The sequence below is a fragment of the Populus trichocarpa genome, chromosome 12 (genome assembly GCF_000002775.5).
Source record: "Populus trichocarpa isolate Nisqually-1 chromosome 12, P.trichocarpa_v4.1, whole genome shotgun sequence".
Lineage (NCBI taxonomy): Eukaryota > Viridiplantae > Streptophyta > Magnoliopsida > Malpighiales > Salicaceae > Populus > Populus trichocarpa.
In genome coordinates, this window is record NC_037296.2 from 13,568,049 (window position 1) to 13,590,583 (window position 22,535).

At 32.9% G+C, this 22,535-nt stretch overlaps 1 protein-coding gene across 28 annotated transcripts in view; it reads right to left on the minus strand.

Annotated features, from left to right (window-relative positions):
* The window catches only part of LOC18103868 (protein ROOT HAIR DEFECTIVE 3 homolog 2), a 207,976-nt gene extending 185,441 nt beyond the window's left edge, over positions 1-22,535 (minus strand). For 7 of the 28 annotated variants that reach the window (XM_052445890.1, XM_052445888.1, XM_052445893.1 and 4 more), the window contains exons 1-15: positions 22,258-22,526; positions 22,007-22,073; positions 21,805-21,907; positions 21,220-21,293; positions 20,864-20,927; positions 20,713-20,778; positions 20,535-20,582; positions 20,379-20,432; positions 20,159-20,215; positions 18,904-19,062; positions 18,746-18,814; positions 18,558-18,649; positions 17,889-17,967; positions 17,524-17,695; positions 15,503-15,615 (exon numbers count right to left, since the gene is read on the minus strand). In XM_052445890.1, coding sequence (XP_052301850.1) covers positions 15,503-15,615; positions 17,524-17,695; positions 17,889-17,967; positions 18,558-18,649; positions 18,746-18,814; positions 18,904-19,062; positions 20,159-20,215; positions 20,379-20,432; positions 20,535-20,582; positions 20,713-20,778; positions 20,864-20,927; positions 21,220-21,293; positions 21,805-21,907; positions 22,007-22,073; positions 22,258-22,405 — 1,365 coding nt within the window. In that variant the 5' untranslated portion in view covers positions 22,406-22,526. Of the gene's footprint in view, positions 1-15,502; positions 15,616-17,523; positions 17,696-17,888; positions 17,968-18,557; positions 18,650-18,745; positions 18,815-18,903; positions 19,063-20,158; positions 20,216-20,378; positions 20,433-20,534; positions 20,583-20,712; positions 20,779-20,863; positions 20,928-21,219; positions 21,294-21,804; positions 21,908-22,006; positions 22,074-22,257 lie in introns of all 28 variants that reach the window. The other 21 variants (XM_052445887.1, XM_052445891.1, XM_052445892.1 and 18 more) reach the window with 9 other exon arrangements.

Sequence of the window (22,535 nt, forward strand, 5' to 3'; positions counted from 1 at the left end):
TGTCATTTCACTTATATATATATATGAAGACCGGGTCTTAACTGGGTTTACCCGGGTCGACCGGGTTTTGCCAGGCCAACTCCCAGGAGGTTTTTACTTAGACCCGGACCAGTCCCATGCACGGGTCGGTCGGGTCCCGGGTTAACCCGCTGGGCCGGTCCGGGTTTCAAAACTATACCTACACCCAAACATATTAGGTTTGGGTATGACATTCCAAGCTCATGGAGTGCTGAGGTGCACGCATAACATCAGCTAGGCAACATGTTGAGCTTGAACATGACATCCCAAGCCATGATGGTGTTGGGTGAGCATCTAAATAGCGGGCTTGGATTTCAATGTCCAATCCTGAATGTATACTTGGCCTTGCACTTAATAGCCAGAACACTTGAGGATATTTTTAGATTTTTTAAGGTTCAATCAATTTACTATGATAAATGATGAGGAATAAATTATAATCCCTCTAAATCATATTAATTATCACATTTAAGTGCTGGTGGACCTATTTTTAGAGACAAGAGCAAAAGCTACGCTACCAGCATATTTCAATACCCTTTAATCAGTTAAATTTACTTAGGTACTGTCTACTTCATACAGCTGAGGTTATGAAGTCGTTGCGTATTCCTAAAGGAGTTCGTCGTGTTCTTCTCAGGACAGAAAATACTGACAGGTAATTCTACGTTTGTGTTTACACGCGCGCGCGCGCGCAATTGGTCTAGATGGATGCTTTATATATTCATCGGCGCTTGCTTTAATCTTTACCATGCTGCACACAAGAAAACTATGAAAGTTTACTTCATAGTCGTAAATAAACTATGGTTTCACGCAGCATATGTTCCATTCTGTTTCATCATTAGGAGACCTGCTTGCCGGAGGGATATCTATCAATTATGTTTAAGAATTTCTGATTCAAATTCTTTACTGTCCCAAAATCGATCAACATGTTGTCTTTTCAGTGGGAATCATAAACTTTCCTAATGATATTCGAATAGCCAGTTGTCATAGCTTAATCAAACAGTATGATAATTTGGCACGCCTAACTTAATTATGTTTTCTCAAATTGTGTAACAGTTGATCATGTCTTATAAACTTCAGCTTGTAGATTTAAAACTATGATTTCTGCAGGTGTAAGAAAAGAATGACTCCTGGGATAGGACAAGAACAACAGAAGGAAAGAAAATCTAGCTTCCGAGAAACAGAAACAGAAAATGAAAAATAGTCTGATATCAGTTCTGACAGAGACACAAAGCATTAATGAAATTAATGAAAAGATAAAGTGTCTTGCTGATGAAAAATAGCTTGATATCTGTTTCATTCATTATGCGAGGCTAGACGTTGGATGCACAGCCGCCGCCTTGGACTTGCATTAATGAAAAGATAAGTGTCTTGCTGGATGGTGGAGTACATCAACAGATACTAAAGAAAATTCCTTTTCCATTCAAGAAAAAGGACAGAGTCGCCGTATCAAGTAACCTTCATCATCATCCGAGCCTCAAAATAATTAATATAAATATAAATCATATCTTCAAAATTCACTAACAACTTAAATTTTTAAATTGAAATGATTCTATAATATAATATCAGAGTCTTGATGACCAAGCAGTCATGAGTTTAAATCTCATCATCCTCATTTATTTGATAAAAATTAAGCACAAGATAGTATGAGTCTGTGTAAATTTCAAGCTTAAAAGTTTTTATTTGAGGGGATGTGTTCGAGAATAATTAATATAAATCATATATTGAGACCCACCTAACAGCTTAAGTTTTTAGGTTGAGATGATTCTATAACACTCACCCAACTCTCTAGACCATGTCAACCATGGAACAGACATCTGGCATTTAGTCAGGAATAACTGACAAACCCTAGGCGCTCGAGTCAGGTAGAGAAGCCAGACTTAAGACTCATAGGATTGGCATGGGATCCAGAGCTCTTGAGTATGATATCTAGACCCGAGACTCTTGAATCTAACATCCAAATCCAAAACTTTTGGACTCGACAAGTGGCCAAGTTCAAGGTACTTGAACTTGGCAACTGATTAAGTCCAAGATATTTTTGAACTTGACAAGCAATCAAGTTCAAAATAGCGTGAGTCTAGCAAGCATATGAGTCTAGCAAATATGTTGGATCCAATACACTTAACTAGGCAGTGGAGTTCATAAACTTTATGTTAAAAATTATGATCGTATCAACTTGTACTTCATTGCATTGTTTTTTCTTTTGTTCGGTTATATTGTGAAAGATTTAAACAAATAAAAGCTGACAAAATATGAAGAAATTTATTCTCTGTAGTCATAATGTTTTACAGTGTACATATATATATGCATACAACTTGAAAATAGGATAAGTGCAGGTATTTGAATTTTAAACTATAACAGATTATCTTTATTCATCTTCTTCTGATCTTCCTCTGATCTTTCTCCTATGCTTGATTATGTTCCTGATTTTGTTGAGGTTTTTATGCTATTCAATACTCTAACACCCCCCCTCAAACTGTAGGGAAGAAGACAGACACACAGGTTGTCTCTTAGAAAGCAAAACCGATTTGCAGTATGACTTTTTGTAAAGACATCGGCAATTTGGTCTTGTGTGGAGGTATGCTGAATTTGAATATCATGATTAACCACCTTCTCCCTGACGAAATGGTAGTTAATTTCGATGTGTTTCGTGCGTGAATGAAAGACAGGATTAGAAGCTAATGCAATAGCACTGACATTGTCACACCATAAGCTTGGAGCAGTAGACAACGTGATATGTAATTCTTGAAGAAGCATGTGAAGCCAGTATAACTCAGCAGTTGTATGAGCCATACTTCTATATTCAGCATCTGTGCTAGATCGAGAGACAACACTCTGCTTTTTGCTGCACCAAGATATAAGATTAGTGCCAAGAAACACACCATAACCAATAGTGCTCCGCCTATCATCAGGATTGTCTGCCCAATCAGAGTCATAGTAGGCATGCATTGTGATTGTCCCTGGATTGTAAAGAAGACCAAACTCAATAGTACCTTTGAGATAGCGTAAGACACGTTTGACAGCTATCCAGTGAAGTTCACGCGAAGAGTGCATAAACTGACATAATTGGTTTACTGAGTAGGAAAAATCTGGTCTTGTGATTGTGCAATATTGAAGAGCCCCTACAACTCGTCTATATTCAGTTGGATTCTCTAACAGGTCACCAGCAGTAGATGAGAGTTTGGAGCCAGAAGATGATGGACAATGAAGAGGCCTTGCACCAAGCATGTAGGTACTGTTGAGCAAATCAGTGATATACTTAGTCTGTCACAGATGTAAACCAGCTTGGTTCCTAAGTGCTTCAACACCAAGGAAGAAGCTTAATTCACCCAAGTCTTTAATTGGAAACATATTCTGTAGTTGATCAATAAAATAATGAACTGTTTGACTGTTGGATCCTGTGATTATTATATCATCAACGTATACTAACACAAAAACATATAAAGTGTCAGAATTGTATGTAAATAATGAGTAATCCATCTTGGATTCTGAAAAACCAAAGTCAATCAGTTGTTGTGAGAGGCGTTTGAACCAAGCTCGAGGAGCTTGTTTGAGGCCATAAATAGACTTGTGTAGATAGCATACATGATCAGGAAAGGTGTGATCTTCATAACCTTTTGGTTGTTCCATGTATACTTCTTCATCTAGAATACCATGCAGAAAGGCATTGGAAACATCCAATTGCCGAATATTCCATTTGAACGGGACTGCAAGAGAGTGGATTAACCTGATGGTAGCAGGCTTCACTACTGGGGAAAAGGTATCAAAGTAATCAATACCAGGAATTTGTTCAAACCCCTTAGCTACAAGTCTTGCTTTGTAGCGATTAATACTGCCATTAGGATGTCTTTTTAGCTTATACACCCATTTATTTCTGACAACATGTGTATGTGAAGGTCTAGGACAGAGAGACCAAGTGTTATTTGCCAGTAACGCATCAAATTCACGTCCCAACGCTGCTTTCCAATGTGGATTGGATACTACCTTTGTGAAACAAGTAGGTTCAGATTCAATGACTATACTGGATAAAACTTGTAGAGGATGTCGGGTAGAATAAAAGGTTTTAAAACCAGGGGACTCTTTAGGCTTAAGACTTCCTGTTTGGGATCTAGTAACCATCTGTCTAGGCAGTATAGAGGACATTGCAGGAGAGGAACTAGGATCAATTAATGACACATGATTTGTGGAAGAAGGCAGTACTGGGGAAGGCAGTACTGGTGACATGGCAGGACAGAAACTAGGATTAGATAATGACATATGATATGTGGAAGAAGGTGTAGGAATTGGAGGAGAGGAACTAGGATCAGTTAACAACACATGATTGGTGGAAGAAGCTGTAGGAATTGGAGTTTCAATTGCAGAAGGTTGCAAGGGTGGAGTTTCAGTGTAAGGAGGACTTTCGGTAGCATAAGAGTTTGGAATTATAACAGGTGGAGTAAAATTGAAATGTTGTGCATGAGAAATTAAAGGAACTATATTGGAAGAAAAAGTAGTACCTGAAGACTGGTTGCTCGCAGGAGTGGTTGAAGAGTGACTTTTATCCAAGTGAGGGAAAGTGTCTTCATCAAAAACAACATGCCTGGAGATAAACACCCTACCTGTAGCAAAATCTAAACACCGATAACCTTTTTGTTGATTTGAGTACCCTAAGAAAATACATTGCTTACTTCTAAAAGCTAGCTTATGTTTTTCATATGATCTGAGATAAGGATAGCATGCACAACTAAATGTTCGCATGTCAGAGTATCGCGGCATAGATTTGTGGAGAACAAAGTAAGGTGTTATATTATTAAGGACTTTTGTTGGTAAATGATTGATCAGGTATACTGAAGTTAAGAAGGCATCTACCCAATAACAGTTTGGAAGACAGACTTGTGCTAATAGGGTCAATCTCATTTCTTGAATATGTCGATGTTTACGTTCAGCAATTCCATTTTGTGGGGATGTATAGGTGGGACATGTCAAGCGATGAAATATTCCATGTTTAGCTAGAGAACTTTGAAACTTTGTTAATAAGTATTCTCCACCATTATCATATTGTAGTTGTTGAATTGTGCAGGAGAATAAATTTTCAACAAGAACTTTATATTGTTGAAATATGGAATAAACATTACTTTTGAAACGCATAGGATATTTCCATGTAAAATGACTAAAATCATCGGGATGTTGATATTACATTTTAATCAATGACTATATATTAAAAAATGATTAATAAATCAACACGAAGTTAAGAAGTTGAACACTTGCTTACCGCTACTCTGTGAGCCAATGATAGCAACAATAGCATAGGAGAGACCGGACTGCGCGAACTTGGTGGCTGTCATGAAGTCTGAGTCCATCCACGTTGAACTTGCCATTTCCATCAATCAGCTGCATGTCTTGCTCCATTTTTATTAACGATCTAACTCAACCACAATAACGACAACTCTTGAAGTGTCTTCCCTCCTGTGTTTGTGTTTCTGGGTTGCCGAGGAATCTTAAGGCAGAAGTGGCAAGGACAATCCTATTAAAGTAAGTCTTCACGAGTCTACTTCTACTATAAAAATATGTTTGGTATTGCGGTAGCTGTTGTGGTTATGATTTGAAAAAGGTTGTTTTATAAAAAGTACTTTTAATTGAGGTTAGTTTGAAAAAATAGGTGTTTGGTTAAAACTGTGGTTGAAATTGAGGTTGAAAAAAAGTAGTTTAATGTGTTTGGTTAATAATGCTTTTGAAATTGAGGTTATAAAATAATTTTAAAAAATATATATTAATATTGATAGTTTTTAATTTAAATATTGTAAATTTAACTTTTGTTATTACATCATGAAATAAATAATACTTTATATAAAATATTTTTTATTGTTCCATTAAAATATCTACAATTCCATCACGTATGAAATACATCCGACAAGGACTACAGTTTTTTTGGTTTTTTAAACGCGCAATAACATCAGGTAAAATATAATCAAGAACAAAATTGGAATTGCGATCAAATTCTGCAAATGTTACTTTATCAAGCGATCTCTGTCTAATTTATGTAGTGTCATTAAATAATGTTAAACACTAGTTTTTTGAAAAAAAAAATTAAAAAATTAAAAATAATTTTTATTTTACTGGGTTGGACCTGGTTCAATGTATTTTAAGCTTTGAACCGGAACCGATTTGGCCGGAACGGGTCCGACCGAAACTATATGAATGTTACACTGTTCATGCTAATTAATTAGCATGAACAGTGTAACATGCATATAGTGTACAGTGTATGCAAGTTACACAGTGCGTAAATATGTGTTTCCCATTGTTTACTGTTGAAACACAAGCCTCCTGCTGCTTTGCGATTATTGAGTTTGCAACGCAATAAAAGATGGGATCCATAAACAGTTAACGATGTTTTTTTCTGTAACCAAACATATATTTGCCACGTTTTATTTCAACCGCAGCCGCAGCCGCGTAGACAAACGGACCCTTAAGTTGTTTGCTTTTGAGTTCTTACCCCACTAATAATAATTAAAAAAACGCAATTTAGGACTAAACCTATATACTCACTCTCAATTGAGTCCCAAATCCATAAATTAATCAATTTGATCCCAAATGTTTAAAACAATTCTCAATCAGGTCTTTTTATTAATGTTCATCAATATTTTTTTCAAATTTTCTTTAATCCATGTTGTTTTTGCTCGAAACCCCCCTCCCCGGCCACTACGTTTTACATGCATTGGCCAAAAGAATTAGCCCTCATGGTCACTGGCCTTGCTCTATCTTTTCCTTGACACTCTCCTTGACATCAACCGGCGTCCCCTGGCGGCCGACAAGTTCATCAAGCAGTTCTGCTACAACATCGATGTCGTGCCCACTCGCCCTGTAGAATGAATTATTGGCGGCTTTACTTGACGAGTAGACCATCAGTTACCCAATGAATCATTTGCAACATACGTGGGAAGGTTCCCCCCCTCTCGGCCACCAATTTAGCTAGCTCCACCGCCACGCTTCAGCTGCCATTGCCACCACCAACCACTCACCGGTCTTCCCTGCAACACCAGGATCGCCTCCAGCCTCTCCTCCTCCGGCCAGACAAGTTTCCCCTGTTGCTTTTGCTCCAAACCCCCCTCCCCGACCACTACATTTTACATGCATAGGCCAAAATAATTAGCCCTCATGGTCACTAGGCTGGACTGGTAACTATGCGGGCCTAGGCTGGGTCAAGCAAAAAAAGAAGCAGGAGTTTGGGTCTGTTAGGCCCGTAGCCTCCCAACCTATTGGGCTGTCAGTTGGCCAACCCAGCCGTTCCAACTCCTGCCCCTGTCATGCCACATATTCCCTCGCTACGCCTCTCACACCCTTTGCCTTCAAGGTATTGTAAACCTTATAAAGAAAACACCATGCGTGCAACGTGATTATTGAGTAGAATATTCCAATACATGTACATATATAATATATTATTGGGTTTGTATACGTATAAGAAACTTCGCCGCTATGAGCAATGAGGGCCTTGGAACAGTCGTGGTCTTTGGACACCTCGAGCAGCGAGAAGATTGATCAGGCTTTTAAAGCTTGAACATCCCATCCTAGTTTTCCTTTCAGAAACATCACCTGAACGTGAAAGAGATTTCCCTAACTGGTATGGATTTTAATACAAGGAAATTACCTTATAAAATCTAGTTTTCAATTCGTTTTGGATTTTGTTTTCTCAATGTCAAAAAGAAGACTTTCCCTGACTGCTGAAGCATCCCATTCCTTACTTATGGAGACATCTGATAAAGAGAAAGCCATTAATATATAGGAAACTGAATAAAATGACATTGCCTGTTAGAAATTAATTTTAATAATAAATAGGTTTCCCGACTCCAATCATAATTAATAGAAGGCTTACATTCCATTACCTTTACATCCTTTTTCAAATTTGCGCACGTCGTGCTGAACACTAGGATCAATAGAAGCCTCAAATCCATCTGTAGATGCCCCCTTCACCTTTTTTTTCCAACCTAGTCTTAAAAATATTAAGTGCACTAGAACGTAGATGACGCAGCATGTCAACATAAGCTGGGTATAGAACCTACATAACAGACCAGAAACTTAATCACCGGAAACAGTGACAGTTTTTCGACTCGAACTAGAAAAATACTGCAGGCATTACTGAGGAGGTATCACCTAATTACAGAAGCAAACGAAAATGTTTACATATTAAGGCCTTACTTTTAGTTTGTCATTTCTAATACTTTCTTTAAAATGAGTCGCCTACATGTCATATCTATTGAAAAATCAGTATTACAAGCACATAAGCAACGACAAAGGTTCCCAATCAAGTTGAACAAGAAGCTGTATACTTCAATATTTCATGTGGAAGAAAGCTACTGAGATAGAGGAAACTTCAAATACAACCTATATGTAATGCTCATACGGCTTTAGTGCTTTGCAACATTTTGATTCTATATTATATCGCGGCTAGCACCGATGAGATACTGGGACATTCAATTCAGCCTTTCGGTCAATCTTTCCCTTTCTGCTCCTCATCTAAATGAGCAAGCCGGGTATGAAATACCTTCGACGCTCCTTGCCTCTATCTTTTCCTTGACACTCTCCCTGGCATCAACCGGCCTCCCCTGGCGGCCGACAAGTTCATCAAGCAGTTCTGCTACAACATCGATGTCGTGCCCACTCGCCCTATAAAATGAAATGTTGGAGACTTTACTTGACAAGTAGACCGTCAGTTACCCAATGAATCATTTGCAACATACATGGGAAGGTTAATGGCCCTAGCAGCTAAAGTGAAAGTGATGCCTCCATGAAAATTATCAGACAGATCACTTCCGGGAAGAAGGGGATAGATTCTCTTGCAGCTTCTTCTAGGCTGCACCTGACACAAAAATTCTAAACCGTCTGTTTTCAAGCTCCCTACCTACTAGAACTAGAGGAAGGGCTCTTTCTGTTGATCACGGGATCTACTCCTCAAGGAATTTTTATTTTTTTAATCTCTCTATCTTGACTTGATCGATTCCTTTTACCAATTAAGTCGTCACGAGATTTACACTTCAGTTCTCAAATATCTGTACAATTTTCACTTGAGTTCTCCTTATTCTTTTTTTTTCTAGAATTTTCACCAAAGTTTTTCAAATCCCTTTGAGAGGCATTTCTAAAGCTACTTCAAGTTCATCAACTCTCAATTATGGAGATTTTCTAAACTAATCTTCAAACTCTTTTTGCACAATTAGGATATTCAAGTTCTCTTAAAATTATGTGTTTTAGTTCCCTTGCTGTGAACTTTCATCGCAAGTGAGACTCGAGTCATTTTTAATTTGTGTGCGCCTAAGTGACTTGCATTTTCTATTTGCAATAAAACGTGACATCGTCTATTTTGAGGTGTCATATATTGTACCAACGACTTATCACCATCTCATTCCGTTTGAACTATCAGCTCCACTACTATTTGTTCGAAAGATCTACAATTGTAGTTTAGGAATCTCCATTTGTACACAAGGTTTGTTGTAATCTAAATTTGTGTTTTTTTTTTTTTTTAAGGGGTTAAAATTTAGAAATTAAAAGATCAAATCTAACATTTATTTAGGGATGTGATTTGTTATCTTGAAGAAAAACTAGGAGCTATAGTGTATTTTGTTTAAATAAACTATAAATAAATCTACTAGTTATATGACCCGCGCCCTACAACAAGTTTAATATTTTTATTTCTCATAAAAATACTTATATATGTAGATTTTTTCAATGTATTTTTATAATTTAAAAAATTCAAGTGTAAATAAAAAAGTTTGTGTATACATATAATTATTAAATAAACTGAGAACTATGTGCGCTAATAAATAAATAAATAAATTCATTAACGACATCTAAAAAGAAAATTTAAAAAATTGAGAAATAAAAAATATTTATTAAATTAGCAAATCATCTCTCCGTTGCTATTATATTATTCAACCTAAAATTATTCAATCTCTTAAGACGAGATATTTACTTGATTATATTTGCTAATTTTTATTTATTAAAATATTTTTTTAATCAAACAATAATATAAATAGAGAAATATATTAAATTGATTGAATAAAATAAAATAAAATAAGAAATAATATGCAAGGCTATACATATTAAAAATATTATCAAAAAATAAATATTTTTTATTTTAAAAAATATAGTTCATCTACACAAAAGATTAAAAAAAAAATCATAGATGAATCGGAAAAACTTCTAAAATTAAATGCATAATAAAAAAATATTATCATTTAAAAAATATTTTCTAAACAAAATAAAAAAGAGAATGAATATTAATTTAAATATAATAATTATTATTTTTTAAAAAAAGCATTAATTGAAATAAAAAATATGAAAAAAAATAAAAAGGGCCAGGTGCTGCTGGGCTTGGCAAGCCACGCCAGCCCGCCTAGCCCATTTCATTAGGGCCCGCATGACGAGGCCCTTTTTTTAATTATACAGCCCAATGTTTTTTTAAAAAAAAAATAGAAAACAAATTACATGTTTTGTCTATATTTCAACCATTATGGTGGCAAAAAAAAAATAAGGCTTAGGCTCTTTTGACAACACAAATTGAAGGTTAGGAAACTTTACTACTTTCAAAGTTTTCAATATTTTTGAAAGAAGTATAAGTTTTTTTTTCATGTCTATTTTTTTTAACAAATTTACTATACAAAGCCAAAAGAAAATGAAAAATTTCAATGTCTTTACATTGTAAATATTATAAAGAATGGGTAACTGTCATAACCTGATTTTGAGTTTCTAAAAAAATATAAAAAATAATTTAAATTATAAGAAAACAATAATATAACACAAATTAATCAGGCAGGTGAATTCATTCAAAATGAAAGGGTGGATAGATGAACTAGGGTTTTGATGAAAAAACATTAGAAAATAATTTGAGAATTTAGTCAAGACACAACACAAATTAAAGGTTTGAGGACTAATAAGGATGAAATTATAAAGTTGAAAGTTAATTTAGCTTAAAATTGGAAGAATTGAGAAGTTGAAGAACTTAATTGAACTTTGAATTAATTTAATTAATACAATCAAAAGCTTAATTGTAGAAATATCAAAGTTCAAGATCAATTTAGGTCAATATTATAAGAAATAAAATTTCAGGGACCGAAATAAATAGGCTTGGATACTATAAGAGGGTTAATTGATTTTACTAGGGGTAATTTTAAAAGAATTAAAAGTTTGAGGAGTCAATTAAGGATTAAATAGAAAAAAATTAAAACCAAGGACTATTTTATAAATGACAGTTAAATTCAAGAGTCCAATTGCATAGATCAAAGGTGATTTTTTTTTTTAAAAAAAAAAAGAGATTCTCAAAGATAAAGGCATGATTACAAAACATCATAACTTCAGGGGGCAAATTGAAGAATGACCCTTTCCACCCTAAAACGACATCGTTCCAAAAACTATTCATCCTCTCCTTCCTCTGGAGCAGGGGAGATCGTTCGAAGAAGCCATCCAGACGGCCTCTGTTAAACCTAATCTTCTCGTCAAACCGAAACCAAATGTTACACTAGATTGCCCGCCACAAAACCTATAAGTCAGTTCAGTGTTCCTCGCCCTCACAACTCTCCTCTGACGCGAAGACAATTTGACTCTAACAGTCCAAAAATGGCAGTACTGTTGGTGTGTTCAATCCACCAAAACGGAGCAAATCCAAGCAGTAGTCATCTTCATCTACAAGATTACCATACTAGGAGATAAGGGACGTGTGTTTTTTTTTTTAAGGATTGCAGATTGGCCCTATAAAAAGCGAAGAGGAGGCTACACAGAGTACACGAAGGAAGGGGGGGGGCAAGACAGAGGAGAGGGACTTTGGCTTTCCTTCAGAACTCCAGCAAACAACCATCCTGGGAATCTTTGCTTTCCCTCACAACAGACACTACTGACCCAACCCACCAGACATTCAAAAAAACTCCCATCACTTGACAGCCCCATCCCCGGCCACGGGCACAAATTACTTTCGCCTGATAAAAGAACCTCAAGAGACCAGTCGAAGACTTGGCTTTGTTTTGGGTGTTCTGCCTCTGGATTTCAACTTGATTAAGCCATCAAGAAAGTTTTCGCCACGTAGCTTTGCTTATCAAATTATCACCAGATCTTCATCGTTGCAACTGGTCAGCAGTTTTTTGCGAGTATTGGCTTTTGAAATGAAGGCCAACTTAACACGATGCATTTATAATTAACCATCGGTCCCTTTTTTTTTATGCATTAATTTGTGCACACAAAAAAGGAAGAAAAAAAGTCTTTGTTTTTACCCAATATACACACACACACACACTAATTTTTCTTTTCGTTTGCATGTGGCAGAGTAATAAAAAAAAATCAAAGTGATATTTTCTGACATTGTTTAAAAAAAACATTTGCTTTTCATGAATTTTTTTTTTTATAGAATCTTATGCATGTTTAAGCATTAGCTTTTTAGCATTTTTTTAAAAAAGTATATTAAAAAAAAATTTCCATGTATTTTTAAATTTTATAACATGTTTATAAAATCCAATGAAACTTTGCAAACATTAAAAAGCCAACATCCAATATACATATAGTTTCTTTTATTTATTCAAATAAATTTATTTTATTATGTTAGAGTCATGAATATTATATTCATTAATATCAAAATTGAGAATATTCTTGATATTTATTAATGTCATAATTATAAATATGAACACTAAAATTATAAATTATTCGGAACTCCAATATTCACTGAAATTAAAGTCATGGATGTTATACATTTTCTTCACGTAATATTTACTAATATCAAAATAAAAAATATTTCTAGTTGAATATTCACTAGTATCAAAATCAAGATTATTATAGATAGACTATAAAAAATATAATACAATAAATTCTTAGCAATTTAAGACAAAACCAGTAATGCAGCCTATCCTAGGTAAGACGCTTAAGGGGTAATAATATTTTTTATTTTATATAATCAGTTTCGTATCATATAATCTTTATTGATCAGTTAAAATTTCTAGTGACCGTAATATTATATGTCGATTCTTTAATCCAAATATTTTTCTTTTTAAGAACAAGATGTCCTATATTATTTTTATTTTTGTTTAAAATTTAAAGGTTATTGATGATGTTAGGTGCAACAGATCTTAATAAAAAAAAATAACATATTGGGTTGAAGGGAATTTTTTTAATGTATAAATATTTCATCCCTTTTGTGTGTGTGTGTTTCAATATAAGAATTTAACCTATTGAGTTGAAGGCAAATCTTTAAGTATTAAAAATGCTTTATACCGTCTAATTTTTAATTCCAAGCATACATCGAAAGATTGACATAAATGAATTGACACATATTATCACCAAAAATGTGTACTTTAAAGTGAAAACCTTACTTCTAATAAACTTTATATTAAATGAATTTTGATTTGAAATTTGTATAAACTTATTATTAACTTGTACTGAATTTTTTTAATATTTATTAAAAAATAGGGTAAACTTGTGAATGTTGGGCTAATATGTTTTTGATACAATATCAAGAAACAATATTTAGAAACAATCTTAACTAAAAAAAGTAAGCTCCTAAAAGATATGCCATGACCAATAGAGTTCATTTCCTTTTGTCATGTTAATTTGATAAAGTTTGACCCATATAAGATTAGAAAGTGGATATTTGTCGAATTTCAATATTAATAGCACTCGTTGAGAAATTTTTAAGAGTATAGAAGCTCAAATAAAAAATAAAAAAAGTACATACATTCAAATAGAAAAAATTAAAGTATATGCATTCAAATAGAAAAAAAAAATTAAAAATATAAAGACTTGTTAGAAATGAAGTAAAATGTTCACTAGGTGAAAATACCAGCAATTTAATAACCATATGTCAATTTGGCATAATCTAATAAAAAAATTTGATAATAAGAAAATTTAAAAATTAATGCCTTCAAATAATAAAATTTGATGCATTCAAATAAAAAATAAAAAAATGAAAATGAACAAGAACACTTAATTAAAAAATAACATTTATATAATCACATGTTTAAATAATATAACATAAAAACTTAATTAAACAAAGCTGGAAATCAACACGAGCAGACCATAAGATTTGGTACATTAAATATTAACTAACTTCTACGAAAAATATCACGCGCAATATCAATTAGCTGTATTGTTGCAGTCGACACCCCTATCCCTGTTGCACTTGCCGTGACTGGATCACTAACCAGCGTCATTGCCGCCCCCACCGTCACCCCCGCCACGACCCCCGCAGTCGTAGTTACTCCTTTCTTAATTTTTTCTTCCTTGATTTTCTTCCTTTCAGACTTCATAAGAAAACACCAAGTATTACGTGACTATTAAGTAGAATATTTCAAAAAAAAATATAATGTTTTATTTGAATATATTTTGTATGAAATTGCGAATCTCATAATTTTCTAAATTTATCTCAGTATGCAAGAATTTAATCAGTAGGCAACATAAATTCTTGAATATATGTTTTTGGATGATTGGGAGTCAGAACAAGAAAATCAACGTCATGGTGAAGTATTTAAAGAAAGAAATTAAAAATTCCAAAGATGTAGAAATTATATTGAAAAACCATAGTTTTAAAACCCGGGCCGGCCTAGCGAATCAACCTAGAACTTGGCTGATCCAAGGCTAGAACCGGGCCGGGTTGAAGAAAAAACAGGAGAAAAAAAAACTCGGTGTGACCCGGTGGGTTGACCTGGCAAGACCCAGTTGCAAACTTGTTGATCTTTTTTGTTAAAATGATGTTATTTTGATTTTTTTAAAAAAATGAACCGGTTAACTAGGTGATCAGGTCAAAATCCAGTGATCCAGTCAGAATCTAGAACCTAGATTTTAAACCGGACCGGATTTTAAAACTATGTAAAAAACAAAAGGTGTAGAAAAATAAGAGGGATAAATCTTAACAAGATTTTTTTAAAAAAAAAAAATAACTAACTGAGCACAAAATTGAAGAAATTTATCGAAGCCTATGCCGGCCTGGACTAGGCGTACAAGTGCCTCTTAGCCAAACTCGGATATGCATTACTAGGCATGTCGCCCTTATGCAGTGCGGTGTTGCAGTAGTCTATTTACTTTTCAGAAAAAAATATAATTATTTATTTAGTAAATATAAAGAGATAATTGTTTTTTGTTTTTTTACCAGTAATTTTTTTTTTAATTTTAAAATTAAATTTTTTTTAACCATACCCTGTATAAATTCAATTAAACCTTTAATAAAATTTAATTGAGTTCATAAATATTTGATTTTAAATTTTTTTTCTCAAATTGATTTGTTTTATAAACAATTCTCTTCTTAGTCAATAAAATATACAATCAAATTTCAATCTTTGTATTTTTAAACTATTCAATTAATTTTTAATTATTTTCTGGATGTTTTGATTTTTTTTCACTGTTATTATTTTTTGATTTTTCCCTTCTGAATATATATGTGTATATATTTTTATTTATTTTTGTTTGTACAAGAACCCAAAATTAAATTACAATAAGTCACAAAGATACAAGGGAAAGATGGTATGGATTTTAATACCAAGGAAATTACCTTATATTCGGCTTTCTTATTGGATTTAAGTGTCTCTATGTCCCCGCGAAGTCTATCCTTGACATTGACTTTTTCAGCAAGCCAGCCACTAACCCTTTTTTTTATAGTTGCATCTGATAGAGAGCAGGGTATTAATATACAACAAACTAAATAAGTAGTGTGTGTGTCTATATATATATATATACTAGTTACATAACCTGCGCGATGCCGTGGGTTAATAGTTTTTGTATAAAAAATATCAAAAAAAATTCGGGTTAACTCGTTAAACCAGGTTAATCAGTCAAACCCGGGATCCGTGTTATGAAAATCTAATAACTAAATAAAAAAATTAACATTAACAAACTAAATTAAACAAAAAAAAATTCATTAAAAGAAAAATACACAAAGAAAAAAGCAAAAAAAAAAAAACCAATAAAGACATAGAAAAAAAAACAAAAAAAAAAAAGAAGGAGAAGGCTGCTCAGCGTTTCACTGTGGACTTACACAGTGAAACACCGAGCAGTTTTAGTTTATTCTTAACTAGTTACATGCCCCGCGCGATGCCGCGGGTCAATTATTTTTTGCATTTTAAAAATAGTTAAGATTTAAAACTATTAGGTTTTTTTACAAAGTTATACCCAAGAGTCTCAGGTTTGGTTGCAACGCCTGATCCAAGAGTAATGTTTATAATATTAATAATAACATTAAACTTGGGTTAACCCTTAGCATAAAAGTGTCTGGATTGCAATACCAGACCCAATAACATTGGACATGGGTCTGGCTGCAAGGTTGTGTCATAAAAGTGTGATAATTTAATAAATTAGTTAAAAAAAAAACCAACAGGAAAAAAAAAACTAATGAAAAAAAAGAAAAAAAATATGAATTAATTGGGTTAACCCTTCAAACCAGGTTAACCCGTCATACATTGAATTTGCATCGTGAAAGCTTGATAGTTAAAAAGAAAAAAAACAAATTAATGGGTTAACCCAGAATTAACTGGGCTAACTCGTCAAACCAGGTTAACCTGTCAAACCCAGAATCCGTGTAATGAAAGTTTGATAACTAAATAGAAAAAAATTTAACATTAACAATTTAAATTAAACAAAAAAAATTAATTAAAAAAAAGCATCAGCCTTTTCACAGTGGACTGCACTGTGCAGTTCACAGTCAAAGGCATAAAAAAAAAACTAAAGGCATCAGTCGAGAACTACTTAGAAAAAAATTTAATATTAATAAACTAAATTAATTAAATAAAATTAATTAAAAATAACAAATAAAAGAAAAAAAACCTCTAAGAAGAAAAAAAACTAAATAGAAAGAAATTTAACATTAACAAACTAAACTAAACGAAACGAAAAAAATAATTAAAAAGAAAAAAAAAGCAAAAAATAAAATAAAATTCATGTTAACTCGTCAAACCAAGTTAACCCGTTAAACCCGGGATCTGTGTCATGAATGTCTGGTAACTAAATAAAAAAAAGTGAATATTAACAAACTGAACTAAACAAAAAAAATTAATTAAAAAGAAAAAAAATCCGGGTTAACTCGTCAAACCATGTTAATCTGTTAAACCCAGTATTTGTGTCATGAAAGTCTGATAACTAAATAAAAAAAAATATTTATGAAAATTAAAAAAAAAAAAATTGACGGGTCAACCCGGAATTAACTGGGTTCACCCGTGAAACCAGGTTAACCCGTGAAACTCGAGATATGTGTCATGAAAGTCTAATAACTAAATAGAAAGAAATTTAACATTAACAAATTAAACTAAACGAAAAAAATTAATTAAAAAAATAAAGAAAAAAGAAAAAAAAATCCCAAAAAGCATAAAAAAACAGCTAAAAAAACTTAGATAACCTTAAAAAAAAAAAAAAAAAAAAGAGAAGAAAGGAGTCAGTGTTTTACTGTGGACTGGACAGTGCAGTCCACAGTAAAACACTGACTCCTTTTAGTTATAGTTTAATATATATAATATCCCAAGTTTTAAGAGAATAAAATAAACAAAAAAACAGATGATATGTGCATATACAACATTACATTACCTTCACATCCTCTCTCAAATTCGAGCATGCCGAACCAACCACAATTATCAACAGACTCTTCAAATCCATCTCCTCGTTTCTCCTTCACCGTCTTTTCCAGCCTAGTCTTAAAGCTTTTCAGTGCAGTAGAACGTAGATGTTGCAGCATGGCAGCATAAGCTGGGTATACAAACTACATCACAGACCAGAAACTTAATCACTGGCAACCGTGACTATCTCAAGTCAAAATAGAAAAATATTGCAGGCATTATTGTTTTTTAAAAGTATTTTTTATTTAAAAATATATTAAAATAATTTTTTTAATAATTTTTAATATTAGTACATTAAAATCATAAAAGGAAAATGTTCACACATTAAGGCCTTACTTGTAGTGCTTCTGTTTCTAACCGTTGCTGTTTGTCTTTTCTAATGCTTTCTTCATAATCCATCGCCTCCTTGTCATATCTATTCAAAAAGCAATATTGTATGGTCCATAAATAATATTAGAGACTCCCCTAAATTATATCCGTTAAAAATAACAAACTTTATTAATAGAATGTGTCATTACAATTAACCAATTAAAAACATATATATAAAAATACAATCAAATAATTATAAAAATAAATTATAATATTTAATTATTCAAAATTCATGATTTCATCATGTAATACTTGATTTTTTTTATAATTTTTTTAGATTAATGTGTGTGTTCGGGTCAGGTTGTGTGCACCTCAACTAATCATACGAGCTTAAAGTTAATGACTATATATATAAGCCTCTAGTGGTCCCGGGGTTTGTAGGACTCGAATTGATGACCTTTAGAGAATAAACGCAAGATCAGACTAGTTGAATACACCTCTCATGGTTGATTTTTGTATAAATAATCGTATTGATTGCATTTCAATCCAGAATATACTATTTTTATTTGTTTCCTCAACATGCCTTCTCAAACTTATAGTGATTTGAATAAATAAAATATCTTCATGAGTTTAATATCTATATTAAAAAATAATATTGAAATTTTAATGAACATTTTACAGCAAGATGTAACTTACTGAGAAAGATAGCTTTCCAAAATAGAGCTGAGCTTTTTCCCGAACTCTGATACGGGGCCGGATTTAAGAGCTTTACTCATTGCCAACCAAGTCTGAATAAAATCAATTTGATATTATTGAGTGATATAAATTATACAACAAGGTTGTGCAGTAACATTTGAAAGAAGAAACCAAGAAAAAAGAAATACCCCATCCAATTTCAAGCTACTGAGCTTCTCCTTGGCAATCTGTTCACATCGAAATGTGGCAACCATCACCTGGCAAACAAAGTGGAGAAACATATTCACACAAGAAAATCTAATTAAAATGAATATTTTTTGCAAAAGAAGTCAGCATTTAAATAAACCTCCAAAGCAGGAAGATCCAGATCCTTGTTTTCCTTTATGGTTTTCCATATCTGTTCTACACGAAGGGGAAACCCTGAAGCAGGTTGAACATCCTTCCTATCACCAACAAGACCTCCTGGAGAGATGGAATGGATGAACCGCTGCCTCAGCAGAGCAACCTGTAAAATACATCACAAAAGACATCATTTAAGGGTTTGAATCAAGAAACCACTCAACCTTTTAAGGAGTTATATAAAATCATTCATCGATTTTTTAATATAAACCACTCTAAAATCAGTTAGAGTTTCTAATAACCAAAATACTTGATATAAATTGTTTTTTTTCTATTGATAAAAAAACAAGAAATTTCTATTCTTTGTCCTTTCCACTTACATTGTTCCGGATTATCTTGACCCAAGAGAATGATTATTGTGACACTGCACATGTGCAACATCTATTATAAGATTTATTCTTAGACTAAATTACCCTTTATCTTTAGTATAATTTATTGAATTTTTTTTCACATTTTAAAAATTTATTGAAATAGTATTTTCTAATTACTAAAATTTAAATTAATTCAGATAAAAAATAAGAAGTATATAAATTGAAGCTTTCAGAATTTTAATTACCATATGATATGTTAGGAAATAAATATTTTATTGGTATATAATATTTAAAATCATAAAAATAATATTTAACAATAAAAGGAAAAATGTTTTAAAAAATTAAGTATGGTGATAAGCGATTATTAAAAATATGATAAAACTTAAATATCTTCATTACAAAACAAGACTTCTGTTAGTTGTATTACTAGTTATAAATTTAATGCTATCATTTAATGTCAATATTTGTGAAAAATAAAATTATCATCATTCGTGAAAAATATAATTAGAAGTATTTTGATATATTTGCATTAAAAAATAGAATATAGAGTGGATTAAAGATCTATAAAATGAGAATAACACAACCTCCTACTCCTCCTCCTCTTTACATTATTATTATTATTATTATTAGGCTTTTACTTAATTAATATAGACGATTCGGTTTAATGACACCAAGGGTTCTGTGGTACGATTTAGGCATAAACACCATTTTTAATTTGGTAATTAAGGCTTGCACTTAATTAATATACAATTCAAGTAAATTCCTGATCACTAGTAATGTGAATCTAATAGTTTTCTCTCTAGCTTGTCGTCCTACGATGGATCTCAACTTATACCTTATCCGTACATAATGCTTCCTCACCCTGAAAAAAAAAAAGCTACTTAAACTTACCTGCTCATTAAACCTCTCCTTCTCGTATAGAAAGTTAGGCAAAGCAATGATCTCCACCTTAATTTCATTAAAAAAATAAATGAAAAAGATATATTAATAATAAAAACAGAAAGACAAAGCTTTAATTAACATTTGTCAAAGAACCATAATAATAATAATAATAATAATAATAATCATAATAATAATAATATCATAGACAAGGAAGATGAAATCAACCCACATTAAAAAAATCACCCAGAGTCTGAGCCTTGGATTTAGCAGCTGCAGCCCATATCTGTATAATTTAGAAGAGTAAAGAACGTGCATAATTAAGAGGAATTATTTTACAACAATTGTCTCACAATGATCAAGGGAGAGTACATGAACAATATCGCACCTGATCAATATCTCGCCTCAGAATATGTTTTAGACGTTCAAGTGGAGTCTACATGAACACTCAGAAGAGACAGATTCACCCGTATATATTAATATATGACAGATTAACACTAAGAGACACAGATGTAATTAAACGATGTAAATCTATGTTTAGGGACAGAGCACAAATTAAACACTACCGGTGTTTGGTCGCGTAGAACAAACAACAGGGTTGTTTTGCGGGCGCCAAATAAACGCGTCATGGCCTGCATGTAAACGGTAGTCATTGGGATACCATTGATCCTTCGGATTCAATATTATAATAGGCTCAAAGGCAAATGATTAGGGTACCTCAAAAACTGTTTTCAAAAGGGGTCTGCTGGCAGCATTATCTCGACCAATGTCATGGCACCACCTGTATACAATAATAATTCAACACGAGTTGATTCTTGCCAATGGAAATTAACTGCTAATTGTGAATTCGTTGACTTTCCAGCATGTGTCGTGGCTGATTGTTTAGCAAAGGAGAGCTTAAACAAAAGCGAGGAACTTATAATAGCTTGATTGTAATATTCATTTTAATTCCTGCCCCAATTACCAGTATCTTGCTGGTATATGTGTGCTTTATTTTAGATGCAAAAATAAAGGGGAAGATATTCACAAATTAGAAATAAGGATACGAAAATATTGGGAATAATTAAACTCACATGTTTATTATTACAATGTCAGCAATTGCCAAAGCAAAGAGAGCACTTCGCTTTTCAAATGTTGTTGTGCCGTCCTGAAAGCAGATATCATAAAATTAATCTTTAAATTGCAGTACCGTAACTATAATATGTGGAATTAATTTGACACTCGCTATTAAATCTCTAATAACAATATTGTTGATAGAAACACAAGTAATAGAATAATTTTATTGAATTTAAATTATTACAATTAAAACTCTACCTAAATTAATTAACTTAATAAAGGCTTAATTAAGAGTTTATGATTCATAATGACCATATGTAGCTACTAATAATTAAAGCCATGGCGTCATATCAATTATGTTACACCTTCCTATATATATATAAGAATAGACTGTGATTATTTCATAATGACCATATGTAGATACTAGTTTTAAAGTACAATCTTAGAAAGTCGAAAGCAAACTTTTTGAACACTTGGGGCTAGACAAAGAAATCACCATTGGCGATTAAGCACAGCTAATTATTTAAAACAATCAATCGATTTTTTTCTGTACAACAAAATCAAGTAATGTTAGATGCAAAGCAAGCTTAATTAATTTATACTTGGCCTCTTTCGCTGCTGTCCGATCCCTCCACATCGATGGCAATTGTGAAAGGCTCAATACCAATACCCTTCCCAATCCAAATCCCTTGGGTTGTTTGACCCCTGAAAATATTAGCTAATTAAACCATCTTTCATATCATGGCGCAAAACCAGAATATATAGACGAATCCTCATTTCTAAAACAAATTAAAAACACCAAACCTTCCTTCATATGCATCCATCATCGTGAAATCTGTCCGAAAGAGCTTATTCAAGAGGGTGCTCTTCCCTGTTCACCAAAGAAGGCAAATTAAACAATTTACTTGCTTTCTCTGCATGCTAAGTGTGCGATAAACACACATATACAGTACAGATCACTACAGCAAATATCTAACCACTATTGATACAAAAGAAAAAGAAAATGTGACTCTTGTTATTAATTGTACATAAGAGAAAAAAGTTTGCAAGTATACCGCTACTTTGGGGGCCAATAACTGCAACAGCAGCATAGGAGAGACGACGCTGTGCGAGGTTGGTGGTCCTCGTGAAGTTTTCGAGTCCTTCCACGTTTAAGACACCGGCACCGCTAATGAGTTGGAAGCTGCAACAATCTTCCGCCATTATTATTGTATAACTCAGCCCAACAGCTTTAGACGTGTGTTTAAGGAACAAGAATTTTACGTACGAGAAGAGAAGGGATGGAAGGGATTTTATAGACAACTCCACTTTCGATTTTCGATTTTGTAAGCGC